The sequence below is a fragment of the Thermobia domestica genome, chromosome 18 (assembly GCF_964235325.1).
Source record: "Thermobia domestica chromosome 18, izTheDome1.hap1.1, whole genome shotgun sequence".
Lineage (NCBI taxonomy): Eukaryota > Metazoa > Arthropoda > Insecta > Zygentoma > Lepismatidae > Thermobia > Thermobia domestica.
Genome location: NC_137471.1, coordinates 131,388,382 through 131,413,061, shown reverse-complemented (window position 1 = coordinate 131,413,061; position 24,680 = coordinate 131,388,382). Strand labels below are relative to the sequence as shown.

The following is a 24,680-nucleotide window of genomic DNA, read 5'->3' as shown; positions in this document are numbered from 1 at the left end:
GTAACTTGAAAGATAGTGGCAGAGGAATGAAAATTTCTATAATTGTTGAGTGTGCTTCGAAACAAGTTATGCGTCCACAATATTAAGCTTAATGTGTGAAAATTGTGAAAATATTATTGTAATTGAGTTCTTTAAGAAAGAGATCGGCACTGAGTCGTGGTGACCAGACCGGGTAATTTTAGTGCTCGTAAAGAAATGGTGTTATACACACTGCATTTTTATAGTTTAATTAATTCATACTATGAATTTCTAGACTCAGAATTTAGTGGTTTAGTGATAGCATCGAATTTTTTGGTGGACTTAAACAACTGGAGACTTGGAGCTGAGTGGTGGACAAATGTTTAGTTTAATTTGAGGCTGAAAATCTTTTTTTGAGTTTCCCAGCTCAACTGTGAGTTTAATTCGGATTGTTTATTATCCTCTCGGAATATTTGTTGCTTTGGAAGTGGAAAAAATTCCTTTGCTAATATTTGAAAAGTTCCGTGAAAGTAAGGCTGCAGGCGACTATTCTGACTGAGCTAAATGAACGTAAAGGAGAGACCGTTAATAAAGGCGAGTGCGAACTGCTTTAGATATGGAAAAAGTAGCCACTTCTCACGTCACGTATTATTTATTTTTGTTGTGCGTTTATGAATCGTTGCTCCGCTTGATTAGGGCAAAAGCTTGGAATCAATTTCCTGTTATTATTCTGGTCCTTATAATCTACTCTCATAACTTTTACTGGGAAATTTGTTTTGAGCAAATTTTGTTTCCAAAATAAGAAATATTTATTTGGACTATCGAATGAAATTGGTGATCCAATATTTCTTCAAGTTCTTATAACCGCTACCAGGTTATAGAAGGATTTTTGTGGACACTGTACATTTCGTAAAGACAGTGATTATTATTTTCGATTTGTACTTTATTCTGCAACGCATATACGTTCTTTCTTTGGTGGGAATTGCTTCTTTCCCACACAATTGGACAAAGAAGTCTTTCATTGTTTTTCATATATATATATTTAAAACGTTGCTTTTGGTGAGAACATTTCAGTTAGTGACGAACCATTTCAGTGTTTCTCCCTGATTTATTATATGCACAGTATATATTCTATAATTATTGGGAACTGAATTAAGTGTTTTCTTTAATCGCTTATGGAAATATTGCAGTAGATTAGAGAAATACGAGCTGAACAGATGTTCCAGTGACCAAAGTGGCACCAACTGCGTTTTTTCGCAGCTCGTTATCTGTACTTTCTCACGCCAGAGTTATCGTCGTGTCTAGTCCATCGTAGCCAGTAGACTAAAATTAACATAAATTATTTTCTGTATTCCGTTTGCATGTGCATACAGGTGCTTTAACTAAGTGATTTTTGGAATGAACTGCCAACACCTTTTAGTTGACCATTGCAGCCGGTACCTTGAGCTTTGGTGCTCAGGGAGTTTGACTCCGATACTGTACGGATCCACCACGCACGTTGCGTTGGGAATCAAGTATTAATTTGTGTCAAGGGGCACAAGCTATTAGCCGGTGAAGGACGTTTTCTTACGGCTAGCCCCCAACTAGTGAAGTCCTAGGTCCGCAGACCTTGTGCGTTTAAAAAGTTATACACGCGCTCTCCAACATCAGCATTCTACTTTGGAGGATTTCTTGTTTAATTTGCTGAAGACTCATCTTTACGCTTCAGGATTGTTCAGCGTAACAACTGGATTCATCGTGGGACGATCCAGACAATTTTTCCCCAGTGCTAATTTCCCAAGTGCGTCAATGGGGTGAGAGAAGCATTTGTCGTAAAATCTAAATTATAATCTCATATATATATAAAGGGCTATATTGCCTTAAAAGGGCAAAGTGTAATTTCAGTGACGAAAATTATCATACATATTCAGTGTCCAGTGTTGTGTTCATTCCTCTTCGCTATTATTTTTATGTAATAGTGTTCTAATAAATAAGTGTAGTGTTATTTAATCCAGTGTGTTTTCGTTGTTTGTATGAGTGATATTTCTGTGCGTTATGGTCTGGATGACCATCTGATCGTCCGTGAGGTTTTCGAGACGAGACACCCGAACCTCTGGTCACCTAATGATGAGCATATGTAATTGCATTTTTGGGTGCGTTTTTCTCACTGCCATTTGTATTAGTGTTGCACTTTCCAATACGGACATTACAAGTACCAATTATTATGCATTATTTGAGCGTGTTTTTTCTGATTCTTGTACCATTCAATCGGCTTAATTTCGTTCGAAACTGTGTTGCATATTCTTTCACACACGACACTCTGGTAATACGCAGTGGCGTCTCGTGAGGTGGATGTTAGGGCGTTGGCAAGAAAGAAAAAATATATTAATCCTCACAACCATAGGCGAAACTAGAGGGGACCCCCTCTCCCCAGGAGCAAAGTTGGGCTGACCCACATTTTTTTTACTGATCGAAAATAATGTGATAAGTTATCCTCAATTTACGCATAAGTATTTTATTAGCGTTTGCATTCGACATACGGTCACTATATTGTGCACAGCCATCGATTTCTTGAATATAGCAAAATGTCCTAGTTACACCAATGCCTACAACCTATAAATAGCAATTTTCTTCTAACAATTTAGTCTGGAAATTATAAAGATGAATCAAGGAGGATGTTATTACGTAAGCAATACATTTAATGAGAATAATTATATAAGGAAAATATATCTTCAAAATATGAAGCTGAAGATCAAAAACAAGCAAAATATGAAACTCAAAATCAAAATGAAAATCAATTTACTTACAATTACTTGAATTCCAGCTCGAGTCGTCTTTCTTTACGTAGAAACCTCTGGATCACTGCATCATAGAATTTGGATTTATCCCCCTCTCGTAACTTAGATAACAGTTCTCTTTCAATGGAAATGAGGCTTAAATTCGTCATTCGGTGCTCGGTCTGAGTAGCGCGGCAGAACGTGTGGATCCTTTTCAGTGACGAAAACGATCTCTCGACAGATGATGTTGTGGAAGGTACTGTTGCAATCAGCATACCTAACTTATAAATCTCCGTGAATCCACTCACCAGATTCATATCCATCAAATATTGAATGATTTCAATGGGGGTTTTATTTGATTCCTCATTGGAAGCGTACCACACATGTAGTTCATTTTGTAGTTTGGACAAATTAAAAACATCACCGTAAACTACCTGCAGCTTTTTTAACAAATCGTGAGGAAAGTTTTCTCGTTTGTTGAAGAACTTCAGTTTAGATGGGTTTAGGAGATCAAAATACTGCAATTTTTCGAAAGACGCAAATCTAATTGTAATCTGATTACTGATGTTGTCAATGATTTCAAAGTACAGTCTCCGGCAATGATCCTTCTGTGATTCATCATTTAATCTCCTTCTTTTTATCTGAATCACTTCTTCGTCCCCTACATCTCTATCAAGAGAAGACCAGACTATTTCAAAATTCTCTCTTTCCTTTTGCAGTTGGTTTTGAAATTCAGTAATTTTATTACTGCAGTATAAAATATCAACATCCCTAGACTGAAGTATATTGAACAATATATCTGAGAAAGCAAGTAAATTTGACAAAACCTTTATTAAAAATATATTTTCAAAATTCCTTAGGAAGCTAGCAAATCCGCTGCCTGTCATTGCAGTTAAATTGTCGAAGTCTCCACTTTCACTAACATGATCAAAAAACATAATCAATGATTCTCTGTTTTCACTGACCATATGAATAAGTCTAGAGGTAAAATTCCATCGAGTACAAGATAATGATGGTAGCTTTTTTGACATGAAAGCAGAAAGTTCGTGCAACCTCTTTGGGGAATGAGAAAAAAAGGCAGGCAGTGATTTAAGACCGCAAAAAAATGTTTTAAGCTCTTTGTTGCATTCCAATGACTGTTGCAAAACTAAATTCATTCCATGAGCATAGCAATGCGTATAGAGAGCTTTAGGATACTTTTCCAACACTTTGCTTTGAAGGCCATTGAGATGGCCGCTCATCACCGAAGACCCATCGTATGTCTGGGCAATTAATGTGTCCGCGCATTTATAGGTATTCATTATTTCATTAACATGATTGAAAAGCGCCGCTGCAGTTTTATCAGCACTCATGTCATGAAATCCAAGAAATCGTTCTACAATTTTTTTCTCCGTCGCCGAAAAATATCGTAAAACAGTTGACAATTGCGATTTATTGCTTACATCTGAAGTTTCGTCAAGCATAATAGCTGCGAACTCTGTGTTCTGAATTTCGCGGTAAATTTCGTCTCTCAGTACATCGGCAACAGAATTTATCAAATCATTCTGAATGCTTGCTGAAGTTCCACGGAAAACTGAAGAAGTCTGTAAGTGTTCTTTTAATGTGGAATCAAACTCTGCACTTGCAATAAGAAACCCTTCGTTGGGAATCCAAAAAAACGTTTATTCTTGTTGGAGTTGCAATGAAGGTATTAAATTTAAAAAAAACTAGAAAGATGCATTTCAGACTCACCATGCTTCTTCACTGCAGTATTAAGATGGTTCAAATCCTCGTACCCTTGATGATTCCACACATTTTTCTTAGTTGAAAATAGCAAACATGTCCAACAGTAAAATCTATTCACTACACTACACCCACAAAGCCAATCTGACATGTCGTACAACTCCATTCGAAAATGTCTCTCAAAACCAGCACCACTTTTGCCCTTCACAAGAGTTGACATCGTGAGATTAGGACACGGTCGACCACGGTCGATTATTTGTTTTTTCTCATTATAAGAAACAAATGAAAAATGGCTTTTTAATAGTTTTTGAATTACACTTTCACTAGTCATCTTAAAAAGCTGAAACCACTACACTCGTAAACGCTAAAGAGAAGGGGACACCCTGCATTGCCAAATCAGAAAGCCAAAATATCTATCCTACAATTTATGTATAGCTTTGTAGTAATAAAAAAAAAGTAATGATTCTCCTGAATCGAACTTTTCTAGGCTACCTACTAATTTCAATATAATAGGCCTATTTAATAAATAATCTCAAAATGTAGCAAGTGAAACAAATCCTTTTTGCGGCATTCAGAGACAACAGAAAAAACGATGTTTTAAAGAAAAAAGAAACTTTTACCAAGCACTCGAAGACAGCAATAGGGGGCCCGAAACCGTAAGTCTTGCGGATGAGTCACTAACCTAAGTGAATGAAAATTAGGGAAAGGAAAAGGCAGAATGGAAAACCGTTCTGTAGCTCAGCGTCGTTTTTTTTTCATTAATTGACCCTTCGAACACAATTTTATTGGATCGAGAAAATAATTATGTTTCTTTTCACTGTGTTCCTTACACGTATTTTAGTAAGAAGTCGATTGCACCTTTAACTTATGAATTGAACGATATGTTTAACAATAAAAAAAAGTCCGTAGATCACACACACACAAAATTGCATTCTGCATTGTTATAAAAAAAATCTGTACATCCACCGATAAATCTACAGACTTGGCAACGCTTTGAGAGAGGCAGAAAACTCAAGGCGTTGTGTTCTTTTCCAACGCCTTGGATCATAGAAGCATGAGGTGCGAAACACGAAGCACATGCGCAGTATGAGACTTCTAAAGCGGCGAAAATACAGCCAAAGCGTGGCCAACGACTTACTCGCAGAGGTGCCTCCTCAAAACATAACGGAGATCGTGTATCTTTTCTCGGTTCTTTCGCACTTCAACAGTTGATTTTATCCCGTTGACAAGTGAAAAAAGTCCCTACTTCTCACGATCGTTTAATTAAATTTAAAAACTCTTTTCTTAATTTTTCGTTGGGCGTTAACACACGACTTGCACACCCAGAGAAGACGCTACTGGTAATACGTCGGGAAACAGTTCCGGACAGAAGATGACTTTTTCACACCGTCAGGTGGTGTCAGTGGCTATAGCTCTGTAACGATGCATTTCCGGACATATGTTCATATGAACGTTTTTACTTGTTTACCCGTAAGAAATCTGCCCCTGATTTTTTGCCGTGTTTTTTTGAAACACCCTGATATATATATATATATATATATATATATATATATATATATATATATATATATATATATATATATATATATGTTTGTGTGTATGTGTGTGTGTGTGTGTGTCTGTTGTGTGTCACACAACTCTAAAACTTTTTTTCGTGAAAAATGCTGAACTACGGAAACATGACGTATGCCTTGTCGCAACAGACGAGTTTCTCCACTTAAGCGTACGAGTAACGAAATCATCTACAGCCAAACAGCTGCAGTTGATTCATTAGTCATGGCTCATCGTGGTCAGAATATTCGCGAGCAGATTACTGCTCTTGTTGAGTACAGTGGTAGGAGTGTGAGACAAGCTAGCAAACGTTTTGGTGTTCCCTGTTCTACAACATATACTTGGTGGAAGAAATAGTCAGAAACAGGTAACGTGTCCAGAAAACCTTTCACTGCCGTTCAAAGGTTTTCAACCCCACAACAAGATGGGGTCTTAGTTGATGTAAGCCGTCGCAATCCTTTCATGTCATCCCGGCAGTTAGTGATAGTGTCTAGTTTTGATGGTTCCTTCCTCACCGCTCGGCGACGCCTTAAAGATTCAGGGCTTCACGCATATGGAGCCGCGTGTAAGGAGCAATTGGCGGATAGTCATAAAGTTGATTGACTAGCATTAGCTGAAGCAAAATATTGGTCGTAAGTGGGATCATGTAATCTTCGCAGACGAAAAGATATTCTCTTCAGCAAATGATGGTCCTCGACTTGTGTATACACCCACAGGAAAACGTTAAGATCCACAGTACATGCACAGAACGCATCGAATGTGGCATATTACTTTTCACTGATGGGGATGGCTGTGTAAGGATACAGTTGATGAATTACACCGTAGAGAAGGCCGATCGAACAGACACGTATCTGGATATTGTGCAGTATGGCTTGTTCCCTGCTGTGAGGAATTTATTTGAAGACGGCATTGTAAACGTTCAACAAGATCATAGCTCAATACGTGATTCCCATCTAGTTCAAGCCTGGTTTCAAGAGGAACCCAATGGAAAATCTATGGGCGGAAGTTACAAGAACACTACACGAAAATTGGCCTGATCCCCCACCAAGGACAGCTGACGCACTTTGGGAGCTAGTTTCTGACACATGGGAAGAAATAGCACAGGGACATCAATATGTCGCTAGCTTGGCTAACTCATTACCAAGAAGATTAAGATGCGTCATCAAAGCTAACAGCGATTATACGAGATATTAATACCTGAATAAAGATTTGTCTTCATACCCAGGTGACCTTCGAGCTCTTTCAAGAGCTCACTCAGTTTTTCCATTTTTCCTTTAATATTGCTTTCATTGGGACGTTTACGTTTCGTCGGAATGTGCAATATATATTTACTTCTGCTCCTTTGTTTACCCTAAACACATAGTCCAGTGGTTAGCACGTGTGCCTTTGGTGTACGGGGTACCGGATTGTATTCCCGCTGGGAGGGGCTTGTGTTTTTAACTATCTGTGATAATTCTGTGTTCATGCCTCTGTTGTTAAAGAGGTACTGCTAAGACTATAAAACCGAGTAAAACAGTTAAAAATAATAAAAGCAGTTACTGAGGAACGTTCGGTAAGTCAGTTTTGTTTTAATATCTAATGCCTAGCGCGTTCGTTGTTGGGTCTTATAGTCGCGGGTTCAATTCCCATTAAGGGTCCATTAAACTTTTACTTGAACTAGAATTTATTGCATGAATCACGTCTTCTTTAGCCTAAAGGACTTAAACGTTGAGAAAAGTATATGGTAAAAATGAAATAAATAATAAGACAGTAATAATGCTATTAATCTGTATCTATCTACATAGGATATAAATGAAAAAGACGTCGTCTATCAGAACAAAAAATGGCTTAACCGTTTCAAATGATTTTTATTAGTTAACACTTTCACCTACCTTTGATTCATGGGCACCCAAAGGGGGCAGGGTGGGACCCCTCTGACTCACGAAATGTATACAAACAGAAATACCAAACATAATATATAGCAACCATGAAGATAGCTCCTCCTAAAACATTTTAGGGTGCCATGCGCGGACTGGCTTGTTGTCACGCCATTTTTATTAAAATGCGTATCCTAACAGAGGAGATTAGTTAAAATTTATGCCAAAAATAGAATATCTCACATTTATGAGATGAAACTTGACCCCATGGCGTTAACGTCGCCAATATCTAGTGGCCCACTTGCCGGTAAATGTCGATCGTCGATATAGCGACGCATCGAAAGATTGCCGTTAGTGAGCCCCTGGTGGCAGAGTTTCGTCGAGTCGAAACAGACATCTAGAGTAGATGTGTTGCTGTTACCATCATCTACCGACGATGACTTCTTTTCGGTCCGTCTTTCGATTTATCGCGGAGAATCGGCGAAGGGAACGAAACGACTTATCGCCAGTTATGTGCATGCGTTTATTATTATATATTTTTTTTCCTGACGAAGTGAGCTCCGGGGTCTAGAGTAACCCATGCATCCACATCACAAGGTTGCTGTTTCGCGCCATTCCGAGAGAACTTTATATATAGTTTGTAAGTGCTTTTTAGACACATCTCAATGTAAATGAACCATGCATATAGGCTATTTATCATACTTTAGTAGAGTAATCTTGTAATTAATTGGCATTTCGTCGCGTCTGTGCCACCGGTGGCCCACTGGTGGTATAATTTTCAAAACGAATCGCGGATCGTTGCAGTGGGGCCATCAATTTTTGGCGAGAGGTCGCTAGTTGCCCGTCGATGGTCCACCGACGTTTACGGCACGGGGCAACTGTAAATTAATTTAAATTAGGAAATCACTATAATTTCTATAAGAACTAGTTTTTGAACTTGGAGTGTGTAATACTGGTCTTTTGAGGCAAACATTTCCTAAGTTCAACTTCGAGTATCTTCGAGAAACAGTAAACCAAAGATGATAGGTTCGAACCCACAATGCAACGTTCACAATCGAAAACATTCTGTAAATCTGTATTTTCCTCTTTTAAGTGTAATATCTTGATCCGTTATTAACTGTACTGTAGAAACAATTCATCAGTGTAATACTTAAGAATAAAGTATTTCGAAATTATGTATACATGAGAGCACGTGGTAGTTGCCTCAATCCAGCTATAATCAATGCCCTCAATTTCCTTCGTGCAGTTCAAACCGATTTTCCTGCAAGCTGTTACAAAACGACAATTAGCCTAGTTGTCTACCTGTCGAACTTCTGAGCCAAAGGACGAGGGATCGAATCTCGGAGATGGACATGAAAATTTTTATTGCAGAATTATACATTTCACCCATAATAAAATGAGCATTAAAACAGTTCGTGTTTCCGTGTAAAAGTAAAAATTTATTTCAAATTAAACTTTTGAGCAGTGAAGCAAAAGGAATTGGGCTCTGGTTGTCCGAATACCTGGCGTTTTGAATAACTCATACGGCACGCCTTTTGTATGAAGTTAAAGAGCTTTCTGATACGTATAAAGAAATCTCACTGACCTAAAATCCATTACGAAATAGGACCTACCAGAAGCTTTAACATCACGTCTGCGCCACTTCGGTGAACGCTGTATCGAAACTTTCTATATAAATTTCACTCAGTTTGACGTCTAGTCAGTGGACCGTACTTGGTTTGTTAGCTAACTATATTGAAGGGGTATAGACGAACAATATGCAAAATCCATTTTTCATTTTTTTCAGGAAACGAAGGAAATGTGACGCTCTTATATTTCAGAATTGTTGAACTTTTTTTTGGGGGGGGGGTAGATTTCACCTAATCTGCTGTAAGTAGTGCCTACTGCTGTTCAAGGTGACCAGAACTTTTACATTCAAAAACGGGACGCATACGAATCGGCGACGGGGGGACTTCCACATTACATTTTGGGACTCAGCATTGTTTTCAATTTACAAAATACGCAAGTAAGAATGATAATACAGCGTTTCTAACTTAAGTACTACCCAACAAAACTTTTAACTACTTCAATACTCAGAATTCCCACTCAATTCCCACTTGAACCACAGAACACTCAATTCTCATTTGAATATTCAAAAGTTCTAAGCACGGCTGAACCTTCCCAATGAGTGTTGGTACGGAAGAGTGTAGAATTAGCATTGACCCTTTATATTTTGGATAATAATTACGGGACAGCTGGGTCATGTTTGCTTAAAAACGGGACATTTAGGCGTCCCGTTTGAGAACCAGAAAAAAACGGGACAACGTTTAAAAATAAGGAACTGTCCCGGCTAAAACGGGACGTCTGGTCACCTTGCTGCTGTTAACCATTGCTTTCTTTCACTTTTCATTTACACATCCTATCCTCTTTCAAGTTCAGTTCCAGATGCCATTTCATTTAGTTTCATATATTCTGTTCGATTAAATACACATTCCTCAATCTCTTATAATATGTCCAAATTAACAAAACGGTTCTCTTGCTTTCTTTCTAATAATGATGATTTAGATTTCAAAAAACTTAATTTTAAATAAACATGCAACATATTTGTTAATTACTCCGAGCATTGAGTTCTTCCTCAATGTGTGTTAATATATATTCTTCAGTGTTTACATTCTAATAATAATAAATATTTATGCCAAAATTAGATATAATTGCAGTATACGGAGGTTAACTCGGTAATAAACCAGTTCAAGCCAATATCTTACTTCAATCTCTATCGTAGATTACAATTATCGTTAAAAGAAATTGAACATTCGTATCCAAAATTCATTTTATCTAGGTAGGATGGATAGGGATGGGCACGAGACAAGACTTGAGGCCGTCTCGTCTGGACAGTATGCTGTAAAGGTGATGTCTCGACTCGTAAAATGTATATTTTTCTACTGGAAGAGCAGGGTCTCGACTCGAATTTTGTCAGGAAAATTCTGTCTCGACTCGACTCTGCGCATCTCTAAGGATCGACAGTTTGAAGAGCCCAGTATTCCAAAGCTGGCGGGGTAAACGATTACACCATTACGCAACATGTGTTTCAGATACAACAATTATTATACACTTCATTTTCACAAGCTTCTTCTTATAATAACTATATCAATTTCCTACTTAAATTCAATTATAGATAATTGTTTCTTATGTAGCAGCTAATATTCATGCTATACAGTATAAAACAAGTACACATTCAATATAAAAAAATAAAAATGTAAAATATTACAGATTACTGGCATTGCGATTTAATCCGATTTTAAGCAGTACATACTGTATTTTCTAAATAACTGTTCAAATTGCTTTATAAGAATCCAGATTATGAGGTACCCTGTTTTTGTAATGCAAAAAAATACAAGCATATATAAATATAGGTGCATTTTAGAGGACTTCCGGGCTTGATACCAGCCCGAGAAATTTTATGTTTATTCAAGTAAAATATTGTAAAGTTAATGACATATTTTGTAGAATGTTCACATTTCCAAGAATAAAATAAGCAAGCCCCAAGAATATATATAAATGAATAATTTTCATTTTGGACGTGTGGTTTTAGGTATTGAAATGTGTTCACATTTCTAATTTTAGCTTTTTCGTATATGAATTACGGACATGGCGGGCAAGTAAATCTGACAGGGACGTGAAAAGTGACAGTTCGTCGGATAATGTGTTTCCAATCACTTCACAGTAGAAATTTATATTTATAATAAGTTCTCATATATTTAAAAAAGGAAGAAAACTTTAACTTTCCGCACAGAGGCTCGAACCGTCGCCCGTCTTTTCAGAAATGTCAGTAGTACTACTAAAGCCGCTTGACCACAGACGCAACTTACAAGAGATTGTATTATAATATTGATAATAGAATCGCTCCAAGCACAGGTTCCTATTTGGAGGTTTAATTTTGTTGTTTTCAGCAAGTTCTACTTATGATAATGGTTGATTTTGCATATTGGAACTGTGCATGAGGTGTCCAATCAATATTAATCACAAAAATAAGTAGTTTAATTTTGTTTTTACATTTTCACAGCGCTCGGATGACAGTACGGTATGCAGCTAGTGTCTATATGTAAGAACGGCGGGAACATGCAATTCCCTATGTATAGATCTGCGGGAATTGTGACGGGTCTAGGCTCACTTTTTCGGATTTAGTTTCTGAACGAGTTTCCACCTTTTTGTGAACAGGTGTGTATACCTGCTAGTGAACGATATGTTTAAGAGCAAAAAATCATGTAATAAAAATGGGTAAACATGAAGAAATTAAAAATGTAAAGGAATCAAAGGAAATATTGATAAAATGGACTTACATTTGATGACTATAAAAATTGCCTCTTTGGTATAGATGTAATTGAAAAAACTAAACTTAAATTTCATTTAAAATGTACTAATATTACAACGAATCACATAAATAAACGGGCGTTAGTTCCTCACGATGATAAAAGAACTATTTCACAATGTAAAATATATATACTTTGTTGGGGATATAATAATAATAAAAATGTAAAATTTGTATATAAAAATATTTAATGTTCTCCAGCATTAACTCGTAAAAATTATTAATAAAATATGATATGTTAAATAAAGTAGTAATAAGGGGAAAATTTATCCATCAATTCGCAAACGAATAGTACCTGAATTACATAAACCTGCTAGACGTCATTATACTCGCATCCCCGTTATAACTAAAGGAATTCATGATCTATGGCAGGCTAATGTGGTTGAAATGAATAGTGGCAAGTTAAAAGGCTTAGCGAAAATTAACAAAAACTATAAGTATTTATTAACTTTGATAGATACATTTTCTAAATATGCTTGGGCTATTCCTGTGAAAAATAAAACTGAGAATGAAATTGCATAAACATTTATAACAGTTCTAAACTAAACTAACTAACTCTATGGCCTATGGAACCCGGAGGTTCAGTGCCGCGTTCACAAAAGCTCTCCACTGACTTCTATCCTTAGCTAATTGCATCCAGTTTCTACTTTGTATTCCTATATCTGCGAGATCCATCTTAATATTGTCCTCCCATCTGCGCCTAGGTCTTCCTAATGGTCGTTTTCCTATGGGTCTACCAGTCAAGACTTTGAAAGCGTTTCTACTTTCTTCCATTCTAGCTACATGACCTGCCCACCTAAGCCTCCTAGACTTGATGACCCTAACAATGTTGGGTAAACCGTATAAACTATGTAGTTCCTCGTTATGAAGCTTCCGCCATTCCCCATTCTCGTTCCTCTTGAGTCCAAATATTCTTCTCAGGATCCTGTTCTCAAATACTTTCAGTCTATGTTCTTCCCTCAGAGTAAGCGACCATGTTTCACAACCATATAGAACAACAGGCATGATTATCGTTTTATATATTTTAAGCTTCAAATTCCTCGACAGAATTCGCGACGACAAGAGATTTTGAACCGAATAGTAACACGAATTCCCTGCTTTTAGTCGACATTTAATTTCTTCGTGAATATGATTTTCGTCTGTTAATATTGATCCTAAATATTTGAAAGTATCCACTTTATCAAAAGCATTATTTAATATCTTAACGCCTCCACAATTTGCCGTATTACGGTCCCGACGCACTTCCATGTATTTAGTTTTCTCTGCATTTACTTCTAAACCCATGTCCCTGCAAGCGTTTAATAAGATCTCTGCATTTATTTCTACTGTTCTCCTATCATCCCCTATTAAATTTACATCATCAGCATATGCCATAACCTGGTGAATGCCGTTCAACTCTAGGCCCTGGTTGCTATCTTTGATTTTCCTTATGGCGTATTCCAGCACAAAGTTAAATAATAATGGCGACAACGCATCTCCTTGTTTCAGGCCATTTTCGACGTGGAAACTCGTGGACAAAAATTTTCCTACCCGGACTTTACTTTGGGATTCACTTAAACATATCTTAATTAATCTAATTAGCTTTCTCGGTATTCCAAGTTCTGTAAGAAAGTTGTATAATGTTTCTCTCCTAACCGAGTCGTAAGCCTTTCTAAAATCAATAAATAGTTGATGTACCGGGGTATTGTATTCCCACTTCTTTTCGAGTATTTGGCGAATGGTAATATTTGGTCGATAGTTGATCGATTTCGTCTAAATCCGCACTGATAATTTCCAATAATTTCATCTGCGTATGGGGTCAATCTTGCTAACAGAATATTTGAAAGGATTTTATAGGATGTTGACAGAAGAGAAATGCCTCGATAATTATTACAGTCAGTTTTGTCGCCTTTCTTGTGAATTGGAACAATGATTGATTCTTTCCACTCTTGTGGCAATTCTTACTTGTTCCAGATAAGGAGAATGAGTTTGTGTATCTTGTTCCACAATTTTTCGCCACCAGCTAAAATTAACTCAGCCGGAATTTCATCTACACCCGGAGATTTGTGTTTCTTCAATTTCTTTATAGCGGCTTCCACTTCTATTCGATTGGGTTCTGGAATATACGGTTCTGCGGTGTGTATCTCCTTTTCTCCACGCACATTAGTTTTTGGCTGCGTGTTCAGCAAATCGTCAAAGAAATCTTTCCATCTATTTAAGAGGCTATCCGTATCGGTGAGAACTGTTCCGTCAGATTTCTTTAATATATAAGCACGAGGTTGATAGCCTTTCTTAAATTCGCTGATCCCTTTATACATGTCCCGAATATTTTTATTTTTACTATTATCTTCAAGTTCCTTAATTTTAGCTTTCAAAAAATCCCGTTTCTTTGTTCTAAAAGTTTTGGAAGTTTCCCGCCTGATATCTGCGAAATTTTGTGTAGTTGTTTCATTCGGATTTTGTAGCCACCGTAATCTTGCCTGTTTTCTCTTCTCTGCTAGTTTAATGCATTCTTGGTCGAACCATGGTTTGTTCCTACGTATTTCCGCGTGTCCCAATTTTTCTATTGCTGAACTTTTAATGCTATCTCTAATTTCAATCCAAGTATCCTCAACACTAGTGCACTCCGAGTCTTCTAAAACCGCGAATCTATTCGAAACTTCAATCTGGTATTCCTCTCTTATCTGGCTCTCTTCTAATTTCTTTAAATTAAATATCTCCGTTTTCGGACATTGAATATTACCTTTATTCAACGATAATCTCTCCCGTATTATCGCTACTACCAGGTAGTGATCAGTGTCACAATCAGCTCCTCTAAACGACCGCACGTCAATTATGCTAGATTGTCTTCTTCTATCTACTAAAACGTGATCAATTTGATTATGTGTTTTTCCGTCTGGTGATGTCCAAGTGTATTTATGAACGTCGCGATGTGGGAATTTTGTACTCTTCACGATTAGGTTTTTGGATGTTGCAAAGTTCACGAGTCTAACACCATTGTCATTACTTTCCTTATGCAAACTTTCGTTCCCTATAATCGTTTTGAAAATATCCTCTCGTCCTACCTTCGCATTGAAATCCCCTAATAGAATCTTCATATGGTATCGCGGGAGTTGGTCAAATATCCGTTCCACTTCTTCGTAAAAACTATCTTTTATATCGTCACCCTTATCTTCAGTTGGAGCATGTACATTTAAAACAATAATATCACACCACCGCCCCTTAAGAGTAATAAAAGAAAGTCTGTCAGTAACAAATTCAACCCGTTTAATTGCTGGTAATATTCGTTTGTGAACGAAAAACCCTGTTCCTAACGTGATTTTTATTTCCTTCCCCGTAAAAGAACGTAAAATTTCCGGAATTCTCAGATCCATTTCCTTCCCACCTAACTTCCTGAACTCCTACTAAGTCCATCCTGTATTTCTCTAACTCACTCGTTACAGATTTTAACGCGCCTGCCCTATAAAGACTTCTAATATTCCATGTTCCAAATCTCATGTCCATTTTCTTTTGCTGATGTCGTGCCAAGTTATCAGTCCTTGTCCGAGGCTTTTGTGAATGTTTCTGAACAAGTACCTTTTTTTACAGGATGAGGGTGTTAGCCTTACCCAAACCCCCAAGCTGGAGGACCATATAACAGTTCTGAGAAAAGTAAATAAAGTCGTAAAAATTTCTACAAACTGACATAGGTCGGAATTTTATAATTCAGAGTTTCAGTAGGTAATGAAACGAAATAACATTAAACTATCCCACGTACAGTGATGTTAAAGCTGGTATTGTGCAAAGATTTAATAAAGCATTACGTAATCTTATGTGGAAACAACTTACATTGCAAGGAAATTTAAAAAAGGGTTAACATTTTTACCTGCATTAGTAAATAAATATAATAATAGTACAATTCAATCCACCATTAAAATGAAACCAGTTGATGATACTAAAAAATCAGGAATATTTATTGAAAACATATATTGCAAAAAAAAAAAAAAAAAAAAACTTTCTATGATGAAAAGAAAAACTAAATTTAAGATCGTTGATTTTGTAAGAGTAAGTAAACGTAAATGTCTGTAGCGATCCTGCTACATGGAAATAAAGATTCACATTGAATCTTTTTTTTTTTTACGAAAAATAGTATAATTTGGTTGAATGCTAAAATTTATATTAAAGAATATAGACGTAATATTATTTAAATGTAGGGAATATGTACTCAACTATAAGGTATTTGCATTATGTTTCTATATACAGTAACGATTATTTAGCGTTTATATTACACTGGTCGACAGTAAAAATTTTTTCATGAAACAAAGTGTTCCTTATAGTTTTCGAGTTGTTGAAAACGAATGTGATCTAAATTTTGGCTCTGCACCCTCAGATTTTGAGATAATGTCAATTATAGTAGATTTTGGTTAAAATTTTAAAGAAATCACAGAACTGTAGGTTTGAAGCCTGTCTACTCCTTTTCTAACTATCCCAGAATAACAAATTATACCTCGATGGAAATGGCATAGATCACGCATTCCAACGGTAAGCATTTGTTACCCATCGCGCACAATGTGTAGAAGAAGAAGAAGAAGAAAAATACTGAAAAACTGCGAAAAACGGTTTTTTGAAGAATTTTAGAGAAGTTTGCAACACTGACAGTTACGGTACGCAAACATAAGGTCAATAACCTATATCCCATTCATTCAGGTGTGTTATATTAAAAACTCAAACAGATATCTCAAACACAAGGGGAGTAAAACAGCGTGAAAGTAATTTAAAAATAAGGGAAAATTTACTATTTGGAGAAATTGAAAAAAGTTTGCAAAACTTACACTTGCGATACTCACACATAAGCTTAGTAACGAACACCTAATACATTCACGTAAAATACTCACAGATGTTACCTGAACAGAAGTTTACAAAATTTTGCTAAATGAAGTTACCATGTATGTAAATTGTCAACGATTGTTTTGAAAAATTTTAGCTTTTTTTATGGCAAAAAGAAGCATGGTCAGAATTTCTTGAATAACATCCAATATTCCAATTTGTGAGAAAAAGTGGCCTATTGAAGCCTGGCGACATTGTATTTTTCCTCCTTCCCAGTCACCACTCTACTGTTGCTCAGTTGTCTGAAGGTTTGAGCGTAGGGCAGGGAGTTTGTACACGTCTTCTTATTGTGTAAGTGTTTTTGTGACTGTCACAATGCCTCGAGATTATGTTACCCACTCAGATAATTTTTATTATGTCTGTGGAGAATACATAGTTAAGGCTACGAGGGAAAAATTAATACTTTTGGCGAAGAAGGCTTACGGACTATATACTTCGACAGCAAAATTGATGAAGGTAGGCAGTGGGTACTTAGTACAATATGTAATAAGTATGCTTGGCATTTCCGGTCGTGATTGAATAACAAACGTCAAGGTAAAATGTCATTTGGTGTTCCGAAGATATGGCGTGTGCCGCCAACCACATAAGTGACTGCTACTTCTGTGCTGTATACATTCAAGGCATGAAAGGAAAGGACAAAAAAAGTCCTCACAATATTTCGATTGCAATAAGACCTGTCAAACACGGTGATAATGTTCCAATTCCTGCACCTCCAGCAACATGATCTCTGGAAGAGGAGAAAACAAACGTAGCTTCTTCAAAATCGGAGAGCTCAGAGTAAGATTTTGAATTTGAAGACAGAAACAACCCACATTTTGGAACACAAAGTGATTTAAATAACCTTCGAGATTCGAGATTTGAAACTAACCTAGTGGCAGGCTGAAATTCTTGGATCCAGACTTAAGCAATGGAATTCACTTGACGTAAGTGCCACCGTTTGTTCATACAGGAAACGACATGCACCATTCAGAGTTTTTTTTAACAGGAAGATACACTGTTTTTGTTCTGATGACAATGGTTTGTTTGCTGCTCTTGGTACGACACATGTGACACGGGAGAGGAGACTTTTTATAGACTCCTCAAAGAGCACTCTTAAGGCAGTTTTAATACATAATGGCAATATCCTCCCAACTGTACCAATTGCTTATGACACACAGGTGAAAGAAACGTATGATATAATGAAACTTATATTAGAAAAAGTTCAGTAGAATGTTCTTAAGTACCACATTGTTGCCGATTTCAAAGTTATAGCATACTTACAGGACTACAGAATGGATACACGAAACATTGCTGTTTCTTATGTGAATGGAACTCTCGAGCCCGTGATAGTCACTATCAGAGGAAAGAATGACCACGACGCAGTACAATGCAAGTAGGTGTTAAGAATGTTCTAGTTAAATCTGAAGACATATATCTTCCTCCACTCCATATAAAACTTGGCCTATGAAACCTTTTGTGGTTGGAATGAACAACAATGGAGCTGGATTTTAGTATTTGACACTAAATTTCCCAATCTCAGCGCTAACAAAGTGAAGGCTGGTGTGTTTGTCGACACCCAAATAAGAGATCTAATGTGAGACCATAACTTTGATGCAGCGCTTAGCCCTCTTGAGCAACAGTGTTGGGTATCATTCAAGAGTTTGTGTTCCGGTTTCTTAGGCAAGACAAAGGATGAGAACTACAAAAGTACTCGTGGACAACTTGTTGAATAATTACGGAAAACATGCACACAACATGTCGCTGAAAATTCACTTTCTACACAGTCATCTAGACTTCTTTTCACCGAAGTCTAAATGACTCTGCGACGTAAGTGAAAAGTTTCGCCAAACCATAGCAGCAACGGAAAGACGTTACCAAAGTGGATGGAAACCGAATATGCTTGCGGGCTATTGTTGGGGATTGGTTAGGGACACCGAAGACACCCACAAGAAGAAGGTCAAACGCAAAACAATGTACTACGTGGATCATATGTAGTGTTCTTTGGTCACATATATATTCCTGTATCACAATGTGAATATTCATATTGTACATATATTTCTTTGTTTACTCGAGTTAACCCATTTTTTCTCCCCTAGTAAACAGCAATCTCTATTACTCTTTAAATATAATGAATGTATTTGATGTGTGTTACTGAGCTTATGTGTGAGTATCGCAAATGTAAGTGTTGCGAACTTTTTTCAATTTCTCCAAATATTAAATTTTTCCTGCTTTTAAAATTACTTTCGCACTGTTTTACTCCCCTTGTGCCTGAGATATCTGTTTGAGTTTTTAATATAACATACCAGAATGTATGCGATATGGCTTACTGACCTTATGTTTGCGTACCGTGACTGTCAGTGTTGCAAACTTCTCTAAATTTATTCAAAAACCCGTTTTTCCCAGTTTTTTAAATATTTTTTCTTCTTCTTCTACATATTGAGCGCGATGGGTAATAAATGCTTACCGTTGGAATGTGTGATTCATGCCCTTTCCAACGAGGTATCATTTGTTATTCTGGGATAGTTAGGAAAGGAGTAGAGAGGCTTCAAACCTACCCTTCTGCGATTTCCTTAAAATTTTAACCCAAATCTACTATAACTGACATTATTTCAAAATCTGAGGGTGCAGGACCAAAATTAAGATCAGATTCCTTTTCAGCAGTTCGAAAGCTATAAAGAACACCTGCTTTCATGCAGAAAAACTTTTTGAAGTTGAATTTTGTCGAACAGTGTTTTCAGGCACTTTGGAAGAATTTGTTACTTTTTGAAAAAAGAGAAAAGAAAGACTAAAGAGCGATAATAACGTAAAAGAGAATTTCCAACCCTGAGTGACAAGTCTTGCTTGCCAACCAACTGCGTCGTGAGGTTGACTTGCTGCTTTTCCCTTTGATCAGTGGAGTTGAGTTCGCGTGTGCTTGGTCACCGTGTTTTTGTTTGTAGAGTTAAAGGTGGAGAAGAAGAATGGCCAAAGGGGAAGTAAGTGTGTTGAGAATGCTTTCAGTGCACATAATTAAGTTTTTCGTTAGGAATTGTGAGCTCAGAGAATTTTGTTCCTTTCTGGAACAGTATTTTCTTTAAGTTTGGTGGATTTAAACCGGCATCTAGGAGACGATGCTTGAGGAAGCCTTAGGGGCCACAAAAGGTGTCCGTTAAAGTGGTTTTAATCTACTCCATTCATTATTATAGTAATTTGATTTCATTGCTTTGTGGTTCTTAGTGTTAACTTTTCCGGTATTTCTTACGGGAAGTAAAAAATATTTTACTCATACTCTTTTCGTCTCGGGCGCAGTTTGGCTCAAGGTCAGTATTAGACCAAAAGACGGAAACTGTTCCCATCAGAGGAAAGTAATAATTTCCGCAAAAGTAAAAGTTACAGGAGTTAAATTGCGTTTCGTCAAAACCTGGTGAGTTTCAAGTAACCTTGTAGTTTATTCATATGGGTATTGTCGATTTAGTAGTGGTATTAGGAAGCTGGAAATGGGTTGATATAACTTGCATTCAGTTGCAGACATGTACTAGATTAGTTTCCACCGAATAAGCGTTGGTAGTTTCAGAGTTTTGCGAAATTAAAGAAAATCGCCCCCACCCCAAGTTTTTCATCTTACCTGATTGGAAGAATTAAATGGCTTTGAATGGAAGATCTTTGGCATAATTGCCCAGTATTCATTGAATTACCTTTAATTTGTGATTTATTTTGGTCAGAACTGAGTACATAATGTAATCTCTCTCTCACGTCATTATTGAACTCGAAATAGTAGTTGAGTGGGGTAACACGAAACTGGTTTATATAAATGCGAATATTGTAGAGTTGATTTGGTATAATTGATGAGACCTTTAAGAAATTTGGTAGTGTATTATTTCTTTTGTGTTGAAATTGCACAAATTGAGTAGTCGAAAAAGACTGCGCGGGAGTCATTTGAAATTTTGGAGCCTAAATCATACCCAATACCTTGATTACATTCAATTAAATTGTGATCCTATTCGTATAATCTACCTATGGTAAGAACCATGTATTTTACAATAAGAAATTGTAATATTGAAAAAGAGGTTTTGTCTTGTTGGCAATATTAAGATGTAGAGTCCTGAATCTGCAGAGCTATTGAGAACTACTCAGAAAGAGTTGATTGAGTTGAGTTGACTTGATTTTCAGTTTAACGTCCCTTTTCAGCAGCGAGGCTATATGAGACGTGACCCTACTGATTAACGTGGAATCCGAACCACATGAGCTCCCGCCTGGAATCGAACCCGGGTCTCCCGCGCCAAAGGCGCGTACGCTAACCGCTTAGCCACGGAGGAGCTTAACTACTCAGAAAGAAACAAAAATTTTATTCGTATATATTTTGTTGCATTTTGTACATATGACAACTATATGATGATTTCCACATCTGTAATTCGTCGAATTGATCAATTAAGAAAATTTGTGTCGTGTACAACATTTCCCGGGTATGGTACTTAATGTTAAGCATTCGATTGTAACGAGATTTGTTTTGAATAATATTTTGCTTGCGCGCGTGATTTTGAATTAAGTATTGCGATTAAAATATTGAATTAAAATTAGAAGACGAAAAGAGGAAAGATAATTAACAGACTTTGGAGTAAATTTTTCCTTAGGGTATTTTCTAATATAATGTGTTGCTCCGAGCTTAAATATTTTTAGAGAATCTTTGAAATTGACGTATAGTCTGAAACCAACAGGATTACAGAAAATAATTCATGTAATTGCTTTGAAATTTATAATAATTGTTTATATTTATTTCTGGTACTTTTAATCTAGTTGGATTTTCAATGTGTGATAGTGAATATCTGTTCTTCATACATTTGAGCAAATATTCACCTCCCTCTTGGAATATCTGTCCATTATCATATGTTCAGATATTCGTGGCTCATTGTAATAAAATTTGTTGTTTGGAATCTGAAATTCGGTTTGTATTTTTGCTATTATTGTTGTTTAACCATATTCCAGAGTGAGTACTGAATATCCACATTCTAGTCACAAGCTAATCGAGTGATCTTGAGCCTCGCTGATTCATCTACCATAGTCCCTTCTTCGGTGAGGTTTTGGGTTGGTTTAGAAATTTTTATTTTTTGTTTGAATCAACCTTCTAGGGAAATGGGGTGTTATATTGATAAAACAGCAAGTATAATTTAATATATTTTTTAAAAAAATTCTAGTTGTTTGCTTTGAAATTTTGCTATTTAATTTTAAAAACTGGGTTAAAAAACGAAAAAAATATTTGTAACCTCCACTTCCGGTGAATTACTTAATTATTGAGTTTGAATTTTTGTAGAAATATATTATTGAAAAAATAATTAGCGTTTTTTTATTATTTATATTTTTATAAATTTTTAGAATTTGTTCTTGAAATTTCCATTGGATAGGTCGTTCTTGCATGGATCGTTTCCAAGTGATCACTGGTAGCTTGTAGATTTTGGTCTTATTTTTTGTTCTAAGTTAATCATAAGTAAAATCATCTTGTTTCGTTCGGTATTCATATTTTTATTGCCATTGTGTGTATTGTAGGAAAAAATTAAGGAAAGTCAAAATTACTTTGTATTTTTACATTACTCGCCCTGTATGACAAATATTAGAAATTCTACCAAAAACTTCAAATTTTTTTGGGCAGAAGTGGGTTAAGATTTTTATTTCTAAAGATTTGAGAAAACTCGAGATTGTATATCATCATGACGACCAGTTTGTTGGTGGACATTCGGGATCTTACAAGATATTAAAGAAGCTGATAAAAATATATACTTGGAATAATATAGTACGAGATGTGAAAGAGTAGGTAAGATCGTGCCAGACATGTCAATTATCTAAAGAGGGTAATAGGAGAAATGGGGCATCTGAGATCGGAATTCAGTAAGCGTGTTAATTCACACGGGATGTCCGATATCGTTGGGGAATCGCTAGTCTCAAAAGGATATAAATTTATATTAATTGGTGTCGATAACGCTAGTTGTTTCGTAATCCTTAAGAAATTAAGGGCAATTAGTTCCAGATCATAGGCAACAAGTTACTGGAAGTTTTCACCAGATTTGTATACCCAGAGGAAATTTCTACAGATAATTGTTCAGTATTCCTGTCGGAATACTTTAGTAAGTTTTTGTTTGGGCTCGCAATTAAGCACCTCACACTATGTCCGTATCACCCTGAAGGAAATCCTGCCGAGACATTCATAAAGACGCTGAAATCGTCGCTTCGTTATTATTTTTCAAGTAAAGAACATCTTTGGTCATTCTTTGTCCTGGATCTACATTAACTCTCAACATCAGTGAACATGCTGGTCTGAAGGTGTGTCTCGTCGAGATTTTTATGGACGTCCGAATTTTACACCTCTTGAAATACAATGGAACATCACAGATTTAGATTATGGTGGTAAATCTTCTGTTGATTTGTGGACTGCAGCCTTAAGTAACATGGAGAAAAGTTGGGAGAGAAGACGGAAGTTATTTATACAAGAGACAGGAAGTTACTTTCAATGTTGGTGATAAGGTGTTGATAAAGCCCCACACTAAGTTATTTCTGAGAGATAAGATCAACAAATCCCTGAGTCTGAAGTGGAATGGTCCTTTTGTGATAACAAGATTTTAAACCCCAAATACGCTGTTGGTTTCTAATGAAGAGGATACTCGTGATTAAACCGTACAGCTCATGTTTCTAGAGTTAAGTCTCTCCGGGAGCGTAAGAATTAATTTTTACTCTTTGTAGCAGTCAATAATAAAATCGAAATAAAAATAAAATGAAAAATGAGTAGTGCTTCAGACTTATCATGAATTACTATTTCTAGTTAAGGTTATGAGTCAGTTACTAAAATGTAATTAAATTATTCAAAATTCTATATTTGTTAAAGTTGGGAACTTGAATGCTTGCTATGGCCATCGTTTACGTGCGGCATTACGTATCATGCGACACTGGAAAATTGAGTCTTTGCTATCAGGGCTAATATCAGCCAGAACATACATTTTTCTACTACTGTTGCGTTTCTTGACTTTCATGGCTATGACGCCATACCCAAATGTTACTTCCGCTTCTCGACAATTGACAGTGGCGTCATAACCCGGTAAAGGGATACCAACCGTACCATAATTTTGATACACTTACCATAATTTAAAGTCCTGTACGACAATATTTTCTTGTTTTCCTTCACTTAAATATTGAAAAAAGGACGAATATGGATTTTTTGTTTTCTTTTCCACATAATATATACAGCTGTAAATATGATACTGGTTTCATCTTCCTAGTATTCTCCGACTCCATCTTCCGAAGTACGTAGTCATAAAAGTATACTATTTCTGAATGTTCTTATTGGCCTGTTTTCCAAGAGGCCAACTTTGCTGCACAAAGTAAGTGACCTGGTGGTTCTTTTTTCGGAAAACAGTTATTGGGAGATGAGGATTCTATCTGTTGTTTAATGCTGGCTTGTGCGCTGTATCAGATACTGTGAAGGAAAGAAAAATGTAATTGCAAGGGAGTCATTGTATTGTATTGGATTTTTTTTAAATAACTTTCCTCATGTATTATGGACTTGAATAGTAACACAGGGAAGGTTTTAGGGAACATTTTAGAAGGTAATTTTTGTAGTGCATATAGATTTACTTATACATCTGAGCATTACTGGCATCTATTTCCTTAAGCCCATCGTGTATGAGATATGAAGACCCTCGG

The 24,680-nt window shown here is 36.4% G+C and overlaps 1 protein-coding gene across 1 annotated transcript; it reads right to left on the bottom strand.

Moving 5' to 3' along the window:
- Positions 1 to 2,746: 2,746 nt before the first annotated feature.
- Positions 2,747 to 4,177, bottom strand: LOC145675250 (zinc finger MYM-type protein 1-like). Its single transcript, XM_081745633.1, has one exon. It carries the CDS (start codon positions 4,175 to 4,177, stop codon positions 2,747 to 2,749), a length of 1,431 nt encoding a protein of 476 aa, XP_081601759.1.
- Between the last annotated feature and the right edge of the window lie 20,503 nt (positions 4,178 to 24,680).

Excerpts from the sequence above, each read along its gene's own strand:
- LOC145675250 (XM_081745633.1), bottom strand. The coding sequence starts at position 4,177 with ATGCTTGACGAAACTTCAGATGTAAGCAATAAATCGCAATTGTCAACT.